Source organism: Tenrec ecaudatus, chromosome 14 (genome assembly GCF_050624435.1).
Source record: "Tenrec ecaudatus isolate mTenEca1 chromosome 14, mTenEca1.hap1, whole genome shotgun sequence".
Classification (NCBI taxonomy): domain Eukaryota; kingdom Metazoa; phylum Chordata; class Mammalia; order Afrosoricida; family Tenrecidae; genus Tenrec; species Tenrec ecaudatus.
In genome coordinates, this window is record NC_134543.1 from 34,110,157 (window position 1) to 34,123,037 (window position 12,881).

The following is a 12,881-nucleotide window of genomic DNA, read 5'->3' on the forward strand; positions in this document are numbered from 1 at the left end:
CCAGACGGTAGGACAGATGGGGGAAGGGCTCACACAGAATTCCTGTAGGGCCCCTCTGCTACCCTCAAAGAATGAGCAGGCTCGTTGTGATGCGAAACATTTCCTCGGCAAAATGTTCCTAGCCTTTGTCTCACCAGTGCAGTTTTCATTTGTCTTGAAGCTTCTTGGTCCCCTTGACCATCCTGTGTCCTTTGAGAAATTGATCAATATCACCCCTTTGGGGATCCCCAAAATCAGTCATCATATTCTCTTGAGCTGACCTCTTTGCCTTAAATTAAAAGACCCAGCAGAGCCCCTCAGAACCCACTATTTTTGTTGGAACTTCTTGTTTTTTGTTTTTAAGTATGCTAACAAGACTAAGAGCAGGGTGTTGTTGAGAGAGCTTGTCTGCAGCCACCCACTAATCAGGGAGACAACTTTAAATACCTTTTAATCAAAATAAACCCATGCCTGTATAAACTGGAACTCTTGAAGTAATACTTTTGATTTATTCTTGTTTATACTCAACGTATCTGAAAGCCGGGCCTCAAACAGATCACTGTACACTGGTGTTCATTGCAGTGTTCGCAGTAGCCCGAGAGTAGAAACAGCTCAAGTGTGCATGAACAGACAGATGGAAAATAAAAGCAAAATGTGATATGTGCATTCAGTGGATATTGTTCCACTATAAAAGTAAATGATGTTTAATACATCCTGCCACGTAGATGCACCTTAAAACCCTTGCCGAATAAGCCAATCCAAAGGATAGCGAGTGTAACATTCTGCTTGTATGCGCTGTAGAGAAAAGCATATTAATGGGGGCCAGGGTAAAGGGGGGCAGTTGGGGCTTACTATTGGAGGGAAGAAAAAATTTCCGTGAATGAAATTTGAAAAATAATATTCACAACTTGGAGAAAAAGTGCTTACCACAGAACTTGGCATATAATTAGTGTTAATTATATAACAACTATCTGTATTATAACTATCACAAGACAGCAGAGAAAAACTAAATTATAGACATGATTTCAGGCTGAGCTGCTATAGACTCCAAACACTCAGATTTTTTTCAGCTTTGTATACTGTTGAGACTGTGCCTGCCAGCTTCTTACAGTTGTAGCAGTTACAGGGTGTGTGCTGAAACCAAACTTCAGGAAATTGTGTAATATTTGTTTAAGCTAAGTACTATACAAAACATTATGCCAGGTATTATAAGGGGTTTAAAACTATATTGGGATAGACTTTTTAACTTATTTCTTATGAAATCTCAAGTGATGTAATATGTAGGCAGAGATCTGCGCTGTGAGAGAGTACAGAGCATGGAGGTCGGGAGAAGTCGCATCTAGTGCAGGTGTTTGGAAGTCCGTGTCATTAAAGCAGCACCCTGAATCACATTTTAAATTGTAATCCTGCATCATGATAAACACATGAATCCAAACATCGTTATACAAACATGTAGGCTTTCATGGGATCCCTGGTCGTTCAGTGGTTAATTAGCACATGCTGGCAAACAAAACACCAGGAGAGGCCCAAAACTAGCAGCAACTCTGGAAGAAAAGACCCGAGAGCACAACCTAGGAAACCTTCGGGGGCATTTCTCCTCTGTCATGTGGGTTTGCTATGAAACACAGCTGAGTTGGCACAGAGCATTTCAATGTATAACACAGATAGAAAAGTGCTTCAAAAAGTCTGTGGAAAAATGAAGAGAAAATGGAATTCCCCCATGAATTTCTTAAAACCACCTAGATAAATAAAACAAATATAAAACCAATAAAAATTCAGCTTAACCACATTAATATTATGGACAGAGACAAGTTTCCAAAGTGAAATCTCTGCTTGCAATGAGATTATTACAATTTTGTGATTTAAAGTGATGTCTTTGAGTCAGGCTGTTTGAGTTTGAATTCTGACTTCCTCGTTTCATTCTTTGACCCTAAGACAGTTTGCATAACCTCTGTGCTATAGTTTTCTCATCTTAAAATAGGGGTTCCTAAATTTTAGAGCTGTTGTGAAAAATAAAGGCATTGTTAACATGTAAAGTTCATAAATAGGTTGGAATATGTTCAGTAATTCCTGGCAATTAATATCATTACTGACTACAATGGTAAAGATGACTTTTTGAGTTCAGAATTTCTGCCATTAAATGTCCCGTGAGAACTCAGGTCTCCCTTTTGCATTCAGATGACTATGAAACCTTGGCTTTGATCCTCGGCTGTTGCACATTTGACTTCTGTTCACATGATTGCATCATATATTTATTTATCTCCGTTCTTTCCGTTTAACTCTGTTGTTACTGAGCTGATTCCAATTCATAGCAACCTATAGGAAAGGTTAGCATTCTCCCCTGGGGTTTGCCACATTTTTCTCCTGCAGAGTGACTGGTGGGTTTGAACAACTGACCTTTCGGTTAGCAGCTGAATTCTGAATCAGTGCACCTCTAGGGCTTCTTTCTTTTCCTTTAAGATAGTGTGATCCATAACCGCACACCCCTCTGCAGGGGAAGAAAACAGAAAGCATGGGGGAAGGGAGAGAGCAGTCCGTGTGAGAGAGTAAAATAATAGCAATGCATAGACTACCAGGGGCTATGAGGGTGGGGGAAGAAGGGGGTGGGATAAAAGCTGCTACCAAGGGCTCAATAGAAAGGAAATGTCTAGAAAAGAATGAAGGCAACATATGTACAAATGTGCCTGATTCAATTGATGTATGGATTGTGATAAGAGTTGTACAAGCCCCCAATAAAATGATTTTTTTAAGCGTGATAGCAACTTATTTCCAAAGAGAAGGATCACTGTCACACAAGTCAGACCCCTGCATGAACATTCTCACTTCAATCAACAATCTCACAACTACTCTTCTTTATTAGTTAACTGGAACAGAGAATCATTGAGAATTCATTGCAGGGGTCTAGACATCTTGAAGTTCTTTCCCCGTGACACATGTACCAAGAAAACAAACAAACAAAAAAATAGAACGTGGCTTGGTTGCATGAAATTAAAGTTCATCAACTATAAAACCCCATGTTCATTTCTAGAGTACAGGTAATAGAACTGATCCTATTTAAGATCATTCCTGGATATTAAATAGAGTATTTACTAAAGGTAAGAGTATTCTAAGGGTATTCAGATAGTATGTGTAGCTTATACAAAATATGAAGGTAAGGATATATGTGTGGTCTGGGTCCCACCATCAATTAGTTACGTGAATTTAGAGAAACTATGGGATATATGTAGTGATGGGTTAAACTGGGAAGATGGGTATACAGCAGATTGAGAAATCAGATGAGCATTTCCCAGACTCCTTTCTCTTCTGCTCTTCAGTTTAGTTTTGTATTTTGAACAATAAAGTGGAATTAGCTGAGTCATACTTGAGAAAAATTAATCTACAGTGTTTGAAAAGGTTAGAATAGAGGAGTCCTTAAAGGAAAGTAAAAACCGAAGAGGAGACAATTAAAATATGTCAACCAAGAATATCCACAGCTTAAAAGGAAATAAAAAGCTTAAAATTGGAAATAGGGAAAATCGTGTATGGGAAGCGTCATATTGTTACATTCATTGAGTTGGCAGGTTGTTGCATGAAGATGCGTGGATCGAGAGAAGTCGAAGGGTTGCGAGGTCGTAGCTGGCGTCAGTATGGATCTGTTGTGGAGAGTGTGACTGTGTATCTTTCTCCAGGAATTCTCAACTCATTGGTGACAAGCAAAGTCGATGCGCTATATTGCCCAGGACTCGAAAAATGGCAGAAGATCCTGGGGACAAGGGATTCTAATGATTTCCCAATGCTTTATTGAACTAACAACAGGAACTCCTAGATGGGTAAGGATGCAAGTAAAGTCTAAAAGGATTTAAGGAGGAAATTCAGTAGAGGAAGAGTGTGAAAAGAAGTAGAAATGATGGTCAGGTTTTTAAGAGTGTGAGATATTGGAGCTGAAGCACTTTAAATACTGAATCGAATTAGTTTATGCCAATTGGTGCCTGAAGTGAATTGTAGTTGGAAACTTAATTGTAGTTGGAGGTGGACAAGTCTATGAGGCCAAAGTGTTTATAGAAGATTAATTGAACAAGATAGTGGTAGGAGATGGAGTGAAGGCAACATTATAAGCCTCATGGAGGCAGAAAATAAGAGGTTTGATTAAAACTGAGCTTCAACTGAATATGGGATAGTTGGGAAGTCAAGGTTGAAGAATAACGCAAGGGCACCTTGATCTTCTTTCTGGTATTTAAAAATCCTAGACACAGGTCCTACACTCACAGACTATGATTTTAGACAAATTACCTGTGGTAATCATTTAGTTTCTTCATCTGTGAGAGTAAGATCAAAATGGTGTTTACCCTGGTGACCTAGTAGATTACAAATTGGGCTGCTAACTGCAAGGTCAGCAGTTTGAAACCCCCAGCTGCTTCATGGACAAAATCAGGGACTTTCTACTCCCATAAGGATTTACAGTCTCAGAAACCCTCAGGGGCAGTTCTACACTGTCCTATAGGGTCACTATAGATGAGTCAGCATCGGTAGCGGTGTGAGTTTTTAACCTTTTGGATTATTAGGAGGATTAAATTGGATAATGTATGAAGAGCTTATAGCACAGGGCCTACCAAAATGAATATGCTAGATACTCTTGCTGCTGCTGCTGACATAGAGATGTGTAGAAGATACTACATTCTGTATAAACTGGGCTATGCTTTGTGATTGCCACATGGAACAGTTATCACTTGTGTTCATTGGTACTCCTGACACTAATAAGTATTAATACTCGTATTCCTTCACATCTCTCACCATAAAGCATTAGGGGTTTATATCGCAACAGAACATAATCCAGTAGAATGGGCTAATGAGGTATGGATTTGTGCCACATCAGAATCGTAGGAGAGGTTCACTGAGATGTAGCTCTAGAGTTGAAGCTGGCAAAGCCAGGTATTAGGACTATAAAGGATTGGGTGGTAAAATCTAGAAAGTCATGTTAACTGCAGGAAAGCAGACTGATGTTCCTGGATGACACACAAATTTAGCAACAGAAACCCAAGTGTCAAATGCTAAGAGGAAGGAGCGAGCACTTCATGTTTTATTTTGTCCCTGATACCCTGTGTTCTTCAAATGCCCTATGGACTCTCAGGCTTAGGAAACCATAATTTTGATGATGAAAAGATGTTCATTTGAATTCAAAATAACTTTGCTCACCGTCTTCAACCCTTGAAACCTGTATAGGAGTTTGTAAGATTTGGTCACATGGAAGTAAATTTTTGATTGATGAAAACGTGCCTTCTGCCTCTCTGACTACTAAACCGTGTTGTTTTTGACAGGTGAATGGGCAAGACTTAAAGAACCTGCTGCACCAAGACGCTGTAGACCTCTTTCGAAATGCAGGCTATACTGTGTCTCTGAGGGTACAGCACAGGGTAGGTGTCACTTGAAGCCATGGGCCTGACCCAGGTTTTTGTATCGTTCTTGGGAATAAACCCTGTGGGTGTGTCCTTCAGTTATTTTTGATGTTGTAGTTGCTGTTCTGTTTCTCCATTTGACGAGCCTGTCTGGCATAGACAGGGGTCCTCTGATACTTCTCTCATTGCTAAAGGAAACTCATAATGCGCTTGCAGCCTAACGCCTAGCTTCTAGGTAAAGATAAGGTCTGACAACTAAATTAAAATAGACTGGGGTTTGGGAGGGGATAATCTATTTCACTTTTTAGTAGTGAAGAAAGCATCTCTGCCCTTGAAAAGTACTAGATGACAAGTTGCAACCTATTCTACGCAGCTAGCAAAGATGATGACAGTTCTTATATACCCACTCTATGCGTCTGCCTTTCACCAGCCTATATGCCCTTCTCATCAAATTGAAGACCCTCTTGACCAAAGCTCTAGGGCTCACAGGGAGCTCCGGGACAAAGGAAATTGAATTTCGTCCAAGTAGCAGGTATCCCTGTATCTGCTACTCCGTTCCTATGGCTGTTGTGTGGGGCTGTCACATTAGTGCAAACTCATAACGTCCCTATGCACAACAGCACGAAACACTGCCCAATCATAGGCCATCCTCATCATTGTTATCTTTGAACCCACCTTTTTCTGCCTTTCTACTTTACCAAGCACAATGACCTTTTCTAGGGACCAGTGTCTCCTAATAACCTGTCCAAAGTAGGCGAGACAAAGTCGTGGCATCCTCCCATTTTATACTTTGGATGCTAGGAAGGGGGGAGCACAGCTAAAGAGAGTCCACTCATAAACACCAGGGATTTCTGCGTGCATTTATAGCAGCCTCCATCCTTTAAAGTTGCCCCTTCCCTTTTTCTGCTACTTGCTTCTCTCAGCTCCTAAATGAGACATCACAGGCTGAAAGAATTTGAGTGTAGATAGTAAAGAAGTGAAGACAGCAAGACCTAACAGATAGTTGAGGGAACAGCCACTGAAAACAGCATACAGAATCCTGGTGTGATGGATCAGAAAACAGGATGAGGAAAGACAGTAGATGAAATCACTCCTGCCTTGCCATGTCCCAACAACAAACAAATGAAACCCCATCAAGTCGATTCTGACTAATAGTGACCATCTAGGGCAGAGTAGAGCTCTTTGGGTTTCTGAGATTGTAAATCTTTACGGGAACACGAAGCCTCATCTTCTCTCACACAGAGAAACTATTGGAGTTGAGCTGCTGGCGCTCAGGTTTACAGCCCGAAGCATAACCCGAGACCACCAAGGCCCAGCTTTTGTAGCATAGGAGAATGTATGCAAATCGATTAAGGAAAGTAAATCTGAACATACACTGCAAACACAGATGTTATTTTGAGGCACATGAGAAGCAATTTAGAGTGCTAACATTTTTGAAACACCCATAAGTAACTCTTAGTAAAATAAACTCTTCTGCTCCGGGAACTGGACTAATGCCTAGAAACCACTTTTTCATACTGAGCATGTCAGAGGAAATGAATGAAAGATATGACGTAGAAGAACGAGTTTTTATGCAAGTCTTGCCTTTCGGATGGAGGATTCAGGGTTTCCTAATTCCACAATGAAGAGCTTAAATCTAACTGAAACAAAATGGTAGCATAATTGTTGCAAGTTGACTATTAAAAGTTGATTTTAAGAAGGGCCACCTTGAAAAACATGAGTCAAATGACGAAAATAGCCTGGCTTCAAAGGAAATGCCTGGATAATTGAAAACTACAGCCACGCGTTTATGAGTTCTTTTTACTTATTTACATCGAAGTCTTTTACTGTGTCTGGTACTATCAAGTAGCAGTATAGTATTCGGTGTCCAGTTTCATAAACTAGGAGAAGTACGGGAGTCCACTTTCATAAAAAGAGGCTATCTTCAAGGACTAAGAAAGCAATTCTAAGTCATGGCATTGCACTTGCGTCACTATCAAACCCAGGTGAGCTCTTCTTGTACTCTGATCATTGGGAATGTAAACATTCCCAATAATTTCCAGAGCAGACCCAGATGAATTCTTTCTTTTTTCTCCCCAACATTTTCTTTTTCCCTGTATTCATTGTTTCATGTTTTTTTTTCAATTTTGGCAAAAATATACACAACAAAACATTTTCCAGTTAAACAATTTCTACGCATATAACTCAGTGACATTGATTATACTTTTCATGTTGTAGAACCATTATTGCTATCTGTGGTAGTTACATAATCGTGTCAATTTGGGACTTGAGAGAATTACGAGTGAAGGGGTGGTGTCTAGTCTGTCAGTCGGGTCATAACCAATGAGGCCTCTGTGTGGGCATGGCCTTCTCCTGAGAATTCTGGGAACTCCTGTATTTTCCTCCTTGGAGGTAGGAAACACACTCTCTCTCTGCTCACTCCCTGAGAGATGCTCTACTGACAAGACACATGGCACTACATTGATAGACCCCGTGCCCTGGGAACTGGAGGAACCACGTAGAGACCCCTGCCAGCTTTGAGATGCTTCTACCACCACTGGATCCATAAGACTTTGCACCCACTGGCCTGTGATCTTCCTGCATTCTGTGTCATTGCATGTGTTTTGTGAGTCTGAAGTGTAGGGGAAGAGAGCCCCTAACAAATCATCATGGGTCCGGTAGGTGCAATTATACTGCGATAAGTGAAGATTATAGTAAAGTCATGGAGAACATGAGAGATTGAAATAATGGAGTTAGACACATTTCATAGTAGCATGCTCACCTCAGCCCTGCTTGGTGGTCCATGTTGGAAAGAGCCGGAGAGCGTGAGCAGGAGGCAACTTTATTGCTAACCAAGGCTTATAACTACTTGCAGGTGGGGGGAGGCGTGATTACAGGTAACCAAACATCACAGGAGGGGGCAGTACAACAGGCATACACATCATAGGAAAGGTATGTACAATAGGCATGAGTGTGACAGGAAGGGGATGAGCTAGGGGTGTGCACATATGAAGGGGAGGGACTACAGGTATCAATGCAACAAGATGGGTGGACCCTAGATTCATGATGGTGGCCTAACCTTGGTCACCCTTGAGTGGGCTTGACCTCCCTGGGCTCTCCTTCAGGGAAACAATTTATTACTATCCTTATCAGAAGGGAGTGGGTTAAACAGCAGGTGTCTGCTTGCTCTGGATCGCTGATAACCCTTAGAATGACCCTGACCTACTTCTGTTGACCTCCACGTGTATATATATATATAGTCATCTGCCCCCTGTAGCAAATGGCTAAGTTTGGCATATATTTGGGGGAGACAACTTGGGAGAAAGCTTTCTGTTTCCCACACTGAAGAGGACTTTACAAATTAGTATCAGACATATGGGCTAATACCGGATTTATGGACTTGATCTAGACTGGGCTGGGATGTTTTCTCAATATTCAATTGCTCTCGTATATAACCTCTTTCTTTTACACAAATGAGTATGTCTATGAATTTGTTTCTCTAGTCTACCTGGACTAACACAATATCCATCTTCAGTTTTTGCACCACCATTAAAATGAACTCAGTGCCTCCTAAGCAGAAACTGCCTCCTTCACCCATGGTAACCGTAGGTCAAATTTGTTTTGAAGTCGTTTTCTTGGTATACTATTCACATTGCATAGACTTCCATCGTTAACCTGCTTCTAAAGAGAGCTGTATATACATCATCACAATCAACTCTAATGCTCATTCACTGATCGATCGCTTCCCAGTTTACCTTCCCTCCCCCAGTTAGTTAATTACTGTACTCTAATTATTGATTGTGTAAACAGTTCCGAAAGAGGGACACCCTAATAATTCCCAGGTTTCCTATAGAATCAACAAACTCCATCGCTTATCTCCATTTTCCTGATAGGATGCTCATAAGGTGGAGATTGTGCAAAAACAAAAATTACCTGATTTATCCTCAGGTATCCTTTTAGATAAGTAGTATAGTGAGGTTAATTGCTTCCTGAATGGGGCCTATTTTCCTTCCAGATAATCCATGACACTGACATATTAAATCAGGACAAAGATATGCCAGCTAGTGTTTGGGGTTTGTAGTTTGGACTGTAGAACCAGTCGATATATTGAACCGGTTATTTTAGCTTAGAAACATGCATGGGTCACTAGTGTTCATTTGTTTTTTCCCTTCCAGGAACAGGTGCAGAATGGGCCTGTAGGACACAGAAGTGAAGGAGAGTCAAGTGGCATTCCCGTAGCCATGATTTTGGTGCCAGTGTTTGCCCTCACTGTGGTTGCAGCCTGGACCTTCGTGAGATATCGACAACAACTTTGACAAGCCTGCTTTTCTCCAGTGCCTCCCGGCGCGGAGACATTCTCTCGCCCTCTCCCTGCCATCGCTCTTCCCTGCTGTCTGCACAGTCAACACGTGCCTGCTGTGCACACAGAACCCTGCTGCTCAAAACAGACTCTCACCCTCACACGCCAAATGGGAGAGTAGTATTCTCTGAAGAAAAGCGGAAGAGAGGACATGTTTAGAAATATCTGTCTATCTATATTACTAAGTCCATCGCTGAGAGTTTAGCTACCACCCAAAGAGGGAAAGGCCCAGTCTTCCTGTCATGAGTGATACCCTTTTTTAGCTGACATGCTTTAAAGGCTAACTGTATAAGCTGAGAGGAAAATGGGATGTTCTTATTTATGATTTTTTGAGGGAACATTTTTGCGCCCTTCATTTAATCTCTTCCTAACTACGTACCGAGTTGCCTATGTTGAATAGAGAACGATGAGAAGAACATTTGTACAACAAAGCAAAATTCAAATGCATACATACCTATACACACACACTTAGACATAAACACAGGGAGAATTCCAGAAGGCAACCCTGCATTTCTGTCTCTTACCTAAGGGACAATCTTAACTGACGAATTTGAAGAGGTATTTTAAAGCACATATAATGAGATTGAGCCTTTAAAGAGGACGCCTAATCTGAGTCATAAAAAATTACAAATTTTAAGAGCAAAGCAACCACTCAGAAATCTTGCATGAACATAATTTCTATAATATGCATAGTGAAGTTGAAGTCCATTGGTATAAACCAAAGCAATTTGTCCAGAAAATGTGCTGTAAAGATACGCGCCAGTGACATCTGGCATGCCTCCCAGTTGTTGTCCAGGCTCATCTAAAAGGGTTTGGGCTTGGGGTATGGCAAAGGCACGACACCCGTCCTAGGAGGAAACACTAAGTGGGAAACAAGCGTGCCTCCACGCTGGTCTCTCAACCTATCTTCTTGATTTCTGGTGGCAGTTGACATGAGAGAAGGTAGTCTCTCTTTGGCAGAATGGGCATCAAATTCCCACTGTCTGGTTTTTGTTATGATGATAGCATTTGAATTGCTCCTTTCTTTTCTTTCCCCCAAAAGGCTCTACAATTTGGTTATTCCCTTCAATAATAAATGGTTTGCAGGGAAGGATGAAAGGAAAGAGTTGTATTTGTTTTGTGGAATAGGAGGAGAGTTGGGTGGGTCTGTCTTGGGGAAAGCGTGGGAGAGGAGGAGACTAAGGAATCGTGTGGTATAAAGTTCAACTTCAAGCACTAAGAAGAACTGAACACTTATTTTCTGAGTCTAAAGAAAATTATTCCATTTTCCAAGAATACTGACAAGACACTGATTATCTTAGCTGTAAGATTATGGGGCCTTTCCCTTCATCAGTGGTGTCTGGGTTTTTAGTCATTATTTTACAAATGCTGATTCGACATCAGCCATGTGAAGGCATTCTTTGCTAAGAAGTAAACATCTGGCCTCCATTTTAAATGGATTTTTAGTTTCAGTTGGGAAGAGAACCATCAAATAAAGATGGAGTTAGTCATGTAGGCTGTGCAGTGTTAGTTTGTGTAGGATTTATGTTGTAGACACTCAAACAAAAGCTGCTGAGGCTGGAGTAATGGAAACAGTTCCATGAAAGAAGGAGACAAAGTGCAGGGCTTGAGGGGCTCCCAGTCTCTCACAGATAATTCATGAGTCAATGAGAAGTTAAAGTGTCATGAAGCTTGAAAACAGTAATAAAACCAATGCTATGTGATGCAGCAACAACTATGTACAAGCAACTATCACACATCTTTGGGAATTCAGAAGAGAGCCTGTCACTTGATGGGATCAGGCTAGAGTGGAAAGTGAAGGCCTTTAAAACTAAAATTCCCTGAGGGACGTTCTCATCGGCCTATCATGCCTCAATGGTTGGGGAAACTTCAAACAATCTGCCATTAAATATGCCTTTACACCTAGCTTGTAAGTAGCTCTGAGACTTATTTAGATGACTACACTGGTAGGTTCCAGGGAGAACACAGTACTACTATTGTCACCTCCAGCCAGTCCCTCGTGGGCTGTGACCTCTGATGCCCTCAGTCTTTCAGGGCATGTGCACTGGCTTCTTTAGTCAGCCTGATCACCTCCCAGGATTTACCCCAGGGTTCGGACATTCACTCTGGAAAAGACCTTAAGTCATGCATACCAAATGAAGCAAATGGCAATCAGAAAGGCTAACCATTCAGCTTTGTTTCTTTGTAAATAAAGAAAATGCCTGTCCCATCTTTTAATTCAGATTTTCTCTGGGAATGATACAGCATTTAAACACTAATATGAGGATAAGTAAAACAATAGTGGTCTCATTAAGGTGCCTTAAAAATATGGGGGGTGGGAGGATGGGGAGACAAAAAAACACCCCACATATACGTGTGTGTAATCGGATAATGTTATTGATTTAATTTGGTGAGATGGTTTATGTAAATATATGTAGTATGTTTCTTTAAAAGAAAAAAATCCCTCCAGCTTCGTTATCCTTCAAACCCAACTAGTGGTTTGAATAGCTTTAAACGAACAAAAAAAGAGGAGGAAAAGTAAAATTGAAATGGACTCTTGGAGTCTTTAGTGACAAACAAGTTCATCTCAAACAACAGTTAACAAGGCCCAAGCCAATGAATGACTCCCGAGGCACTCTGGCTGGTCAGTTCATTCACAGCGAGAGGCCAGCTCAGCGGGTTACAGCAACTGTCTTTGAGATTCTGAAGGGTTCATCTTGATCTTGGAGGAAACGGTAATCTCTGGGGCTTATGATGAAGAAGTTGGTGAGACAAGGGCTAGGACAATTGTGCCAAGGAACTGTTTCCATCACCATGGGTGTCCTGGGAATTTGGGAAACCTTCCCCCTCTACAGCCAATGTGGCCCCTGTAGACTTCCTGTTCCCCAAATTCAATATTTCAAAGAGGATACTATCGCGAGTCCCTCACAGACGCCGAGACTGCCATTTTAACGTACTGTAAACGGAAGCACCCACAATTAGTTTGGGAAGGGTTACTCAGAAATTCAAACTCGTTGCCATTGAGTCGATTCTGATGTGCAGCACCCTTATAGGAACAGGTGTTACTGGTCTGTTGAGTCTAGTTCATGTGACTTTGTGTTGAGCCCATAGAAGTTTATTTAGTTGGTATTTATTTTTGGACAGATAAAGTTTTTCCTTCATCCAGTGGATAGTTCACTTGGACCTACTATGCGTCAAGTTCTGAAGGTATA

At 41.2% G+C, this 12,881-nt stretch overlaps 1 protein-coding gene across 1 annotated transcript in view; it reads left to right on the plus strand.

The window, feature by feature from the left end:
• LOC142425344 (cytochrome c oxidase assembly protein COX16 homolog, mitochondrial-like) overlaps positions 1–12,881 on the plus strand; it is an 88,671-nt gene that overhangs the window by 28,689 nt on the left and 47,101 nt on the right. Inside the window, exon 3 of the mRNA XM_075530517.1 lies at positions 5,274–5,369. Within this exon, the coding sequence (XP_075386632.1) occupies positions 5,274–5,369 (96 nt within the window). The remainder of the gene's footprint in view (positions 1–5,273; positions 5,370–12,881) is intronic.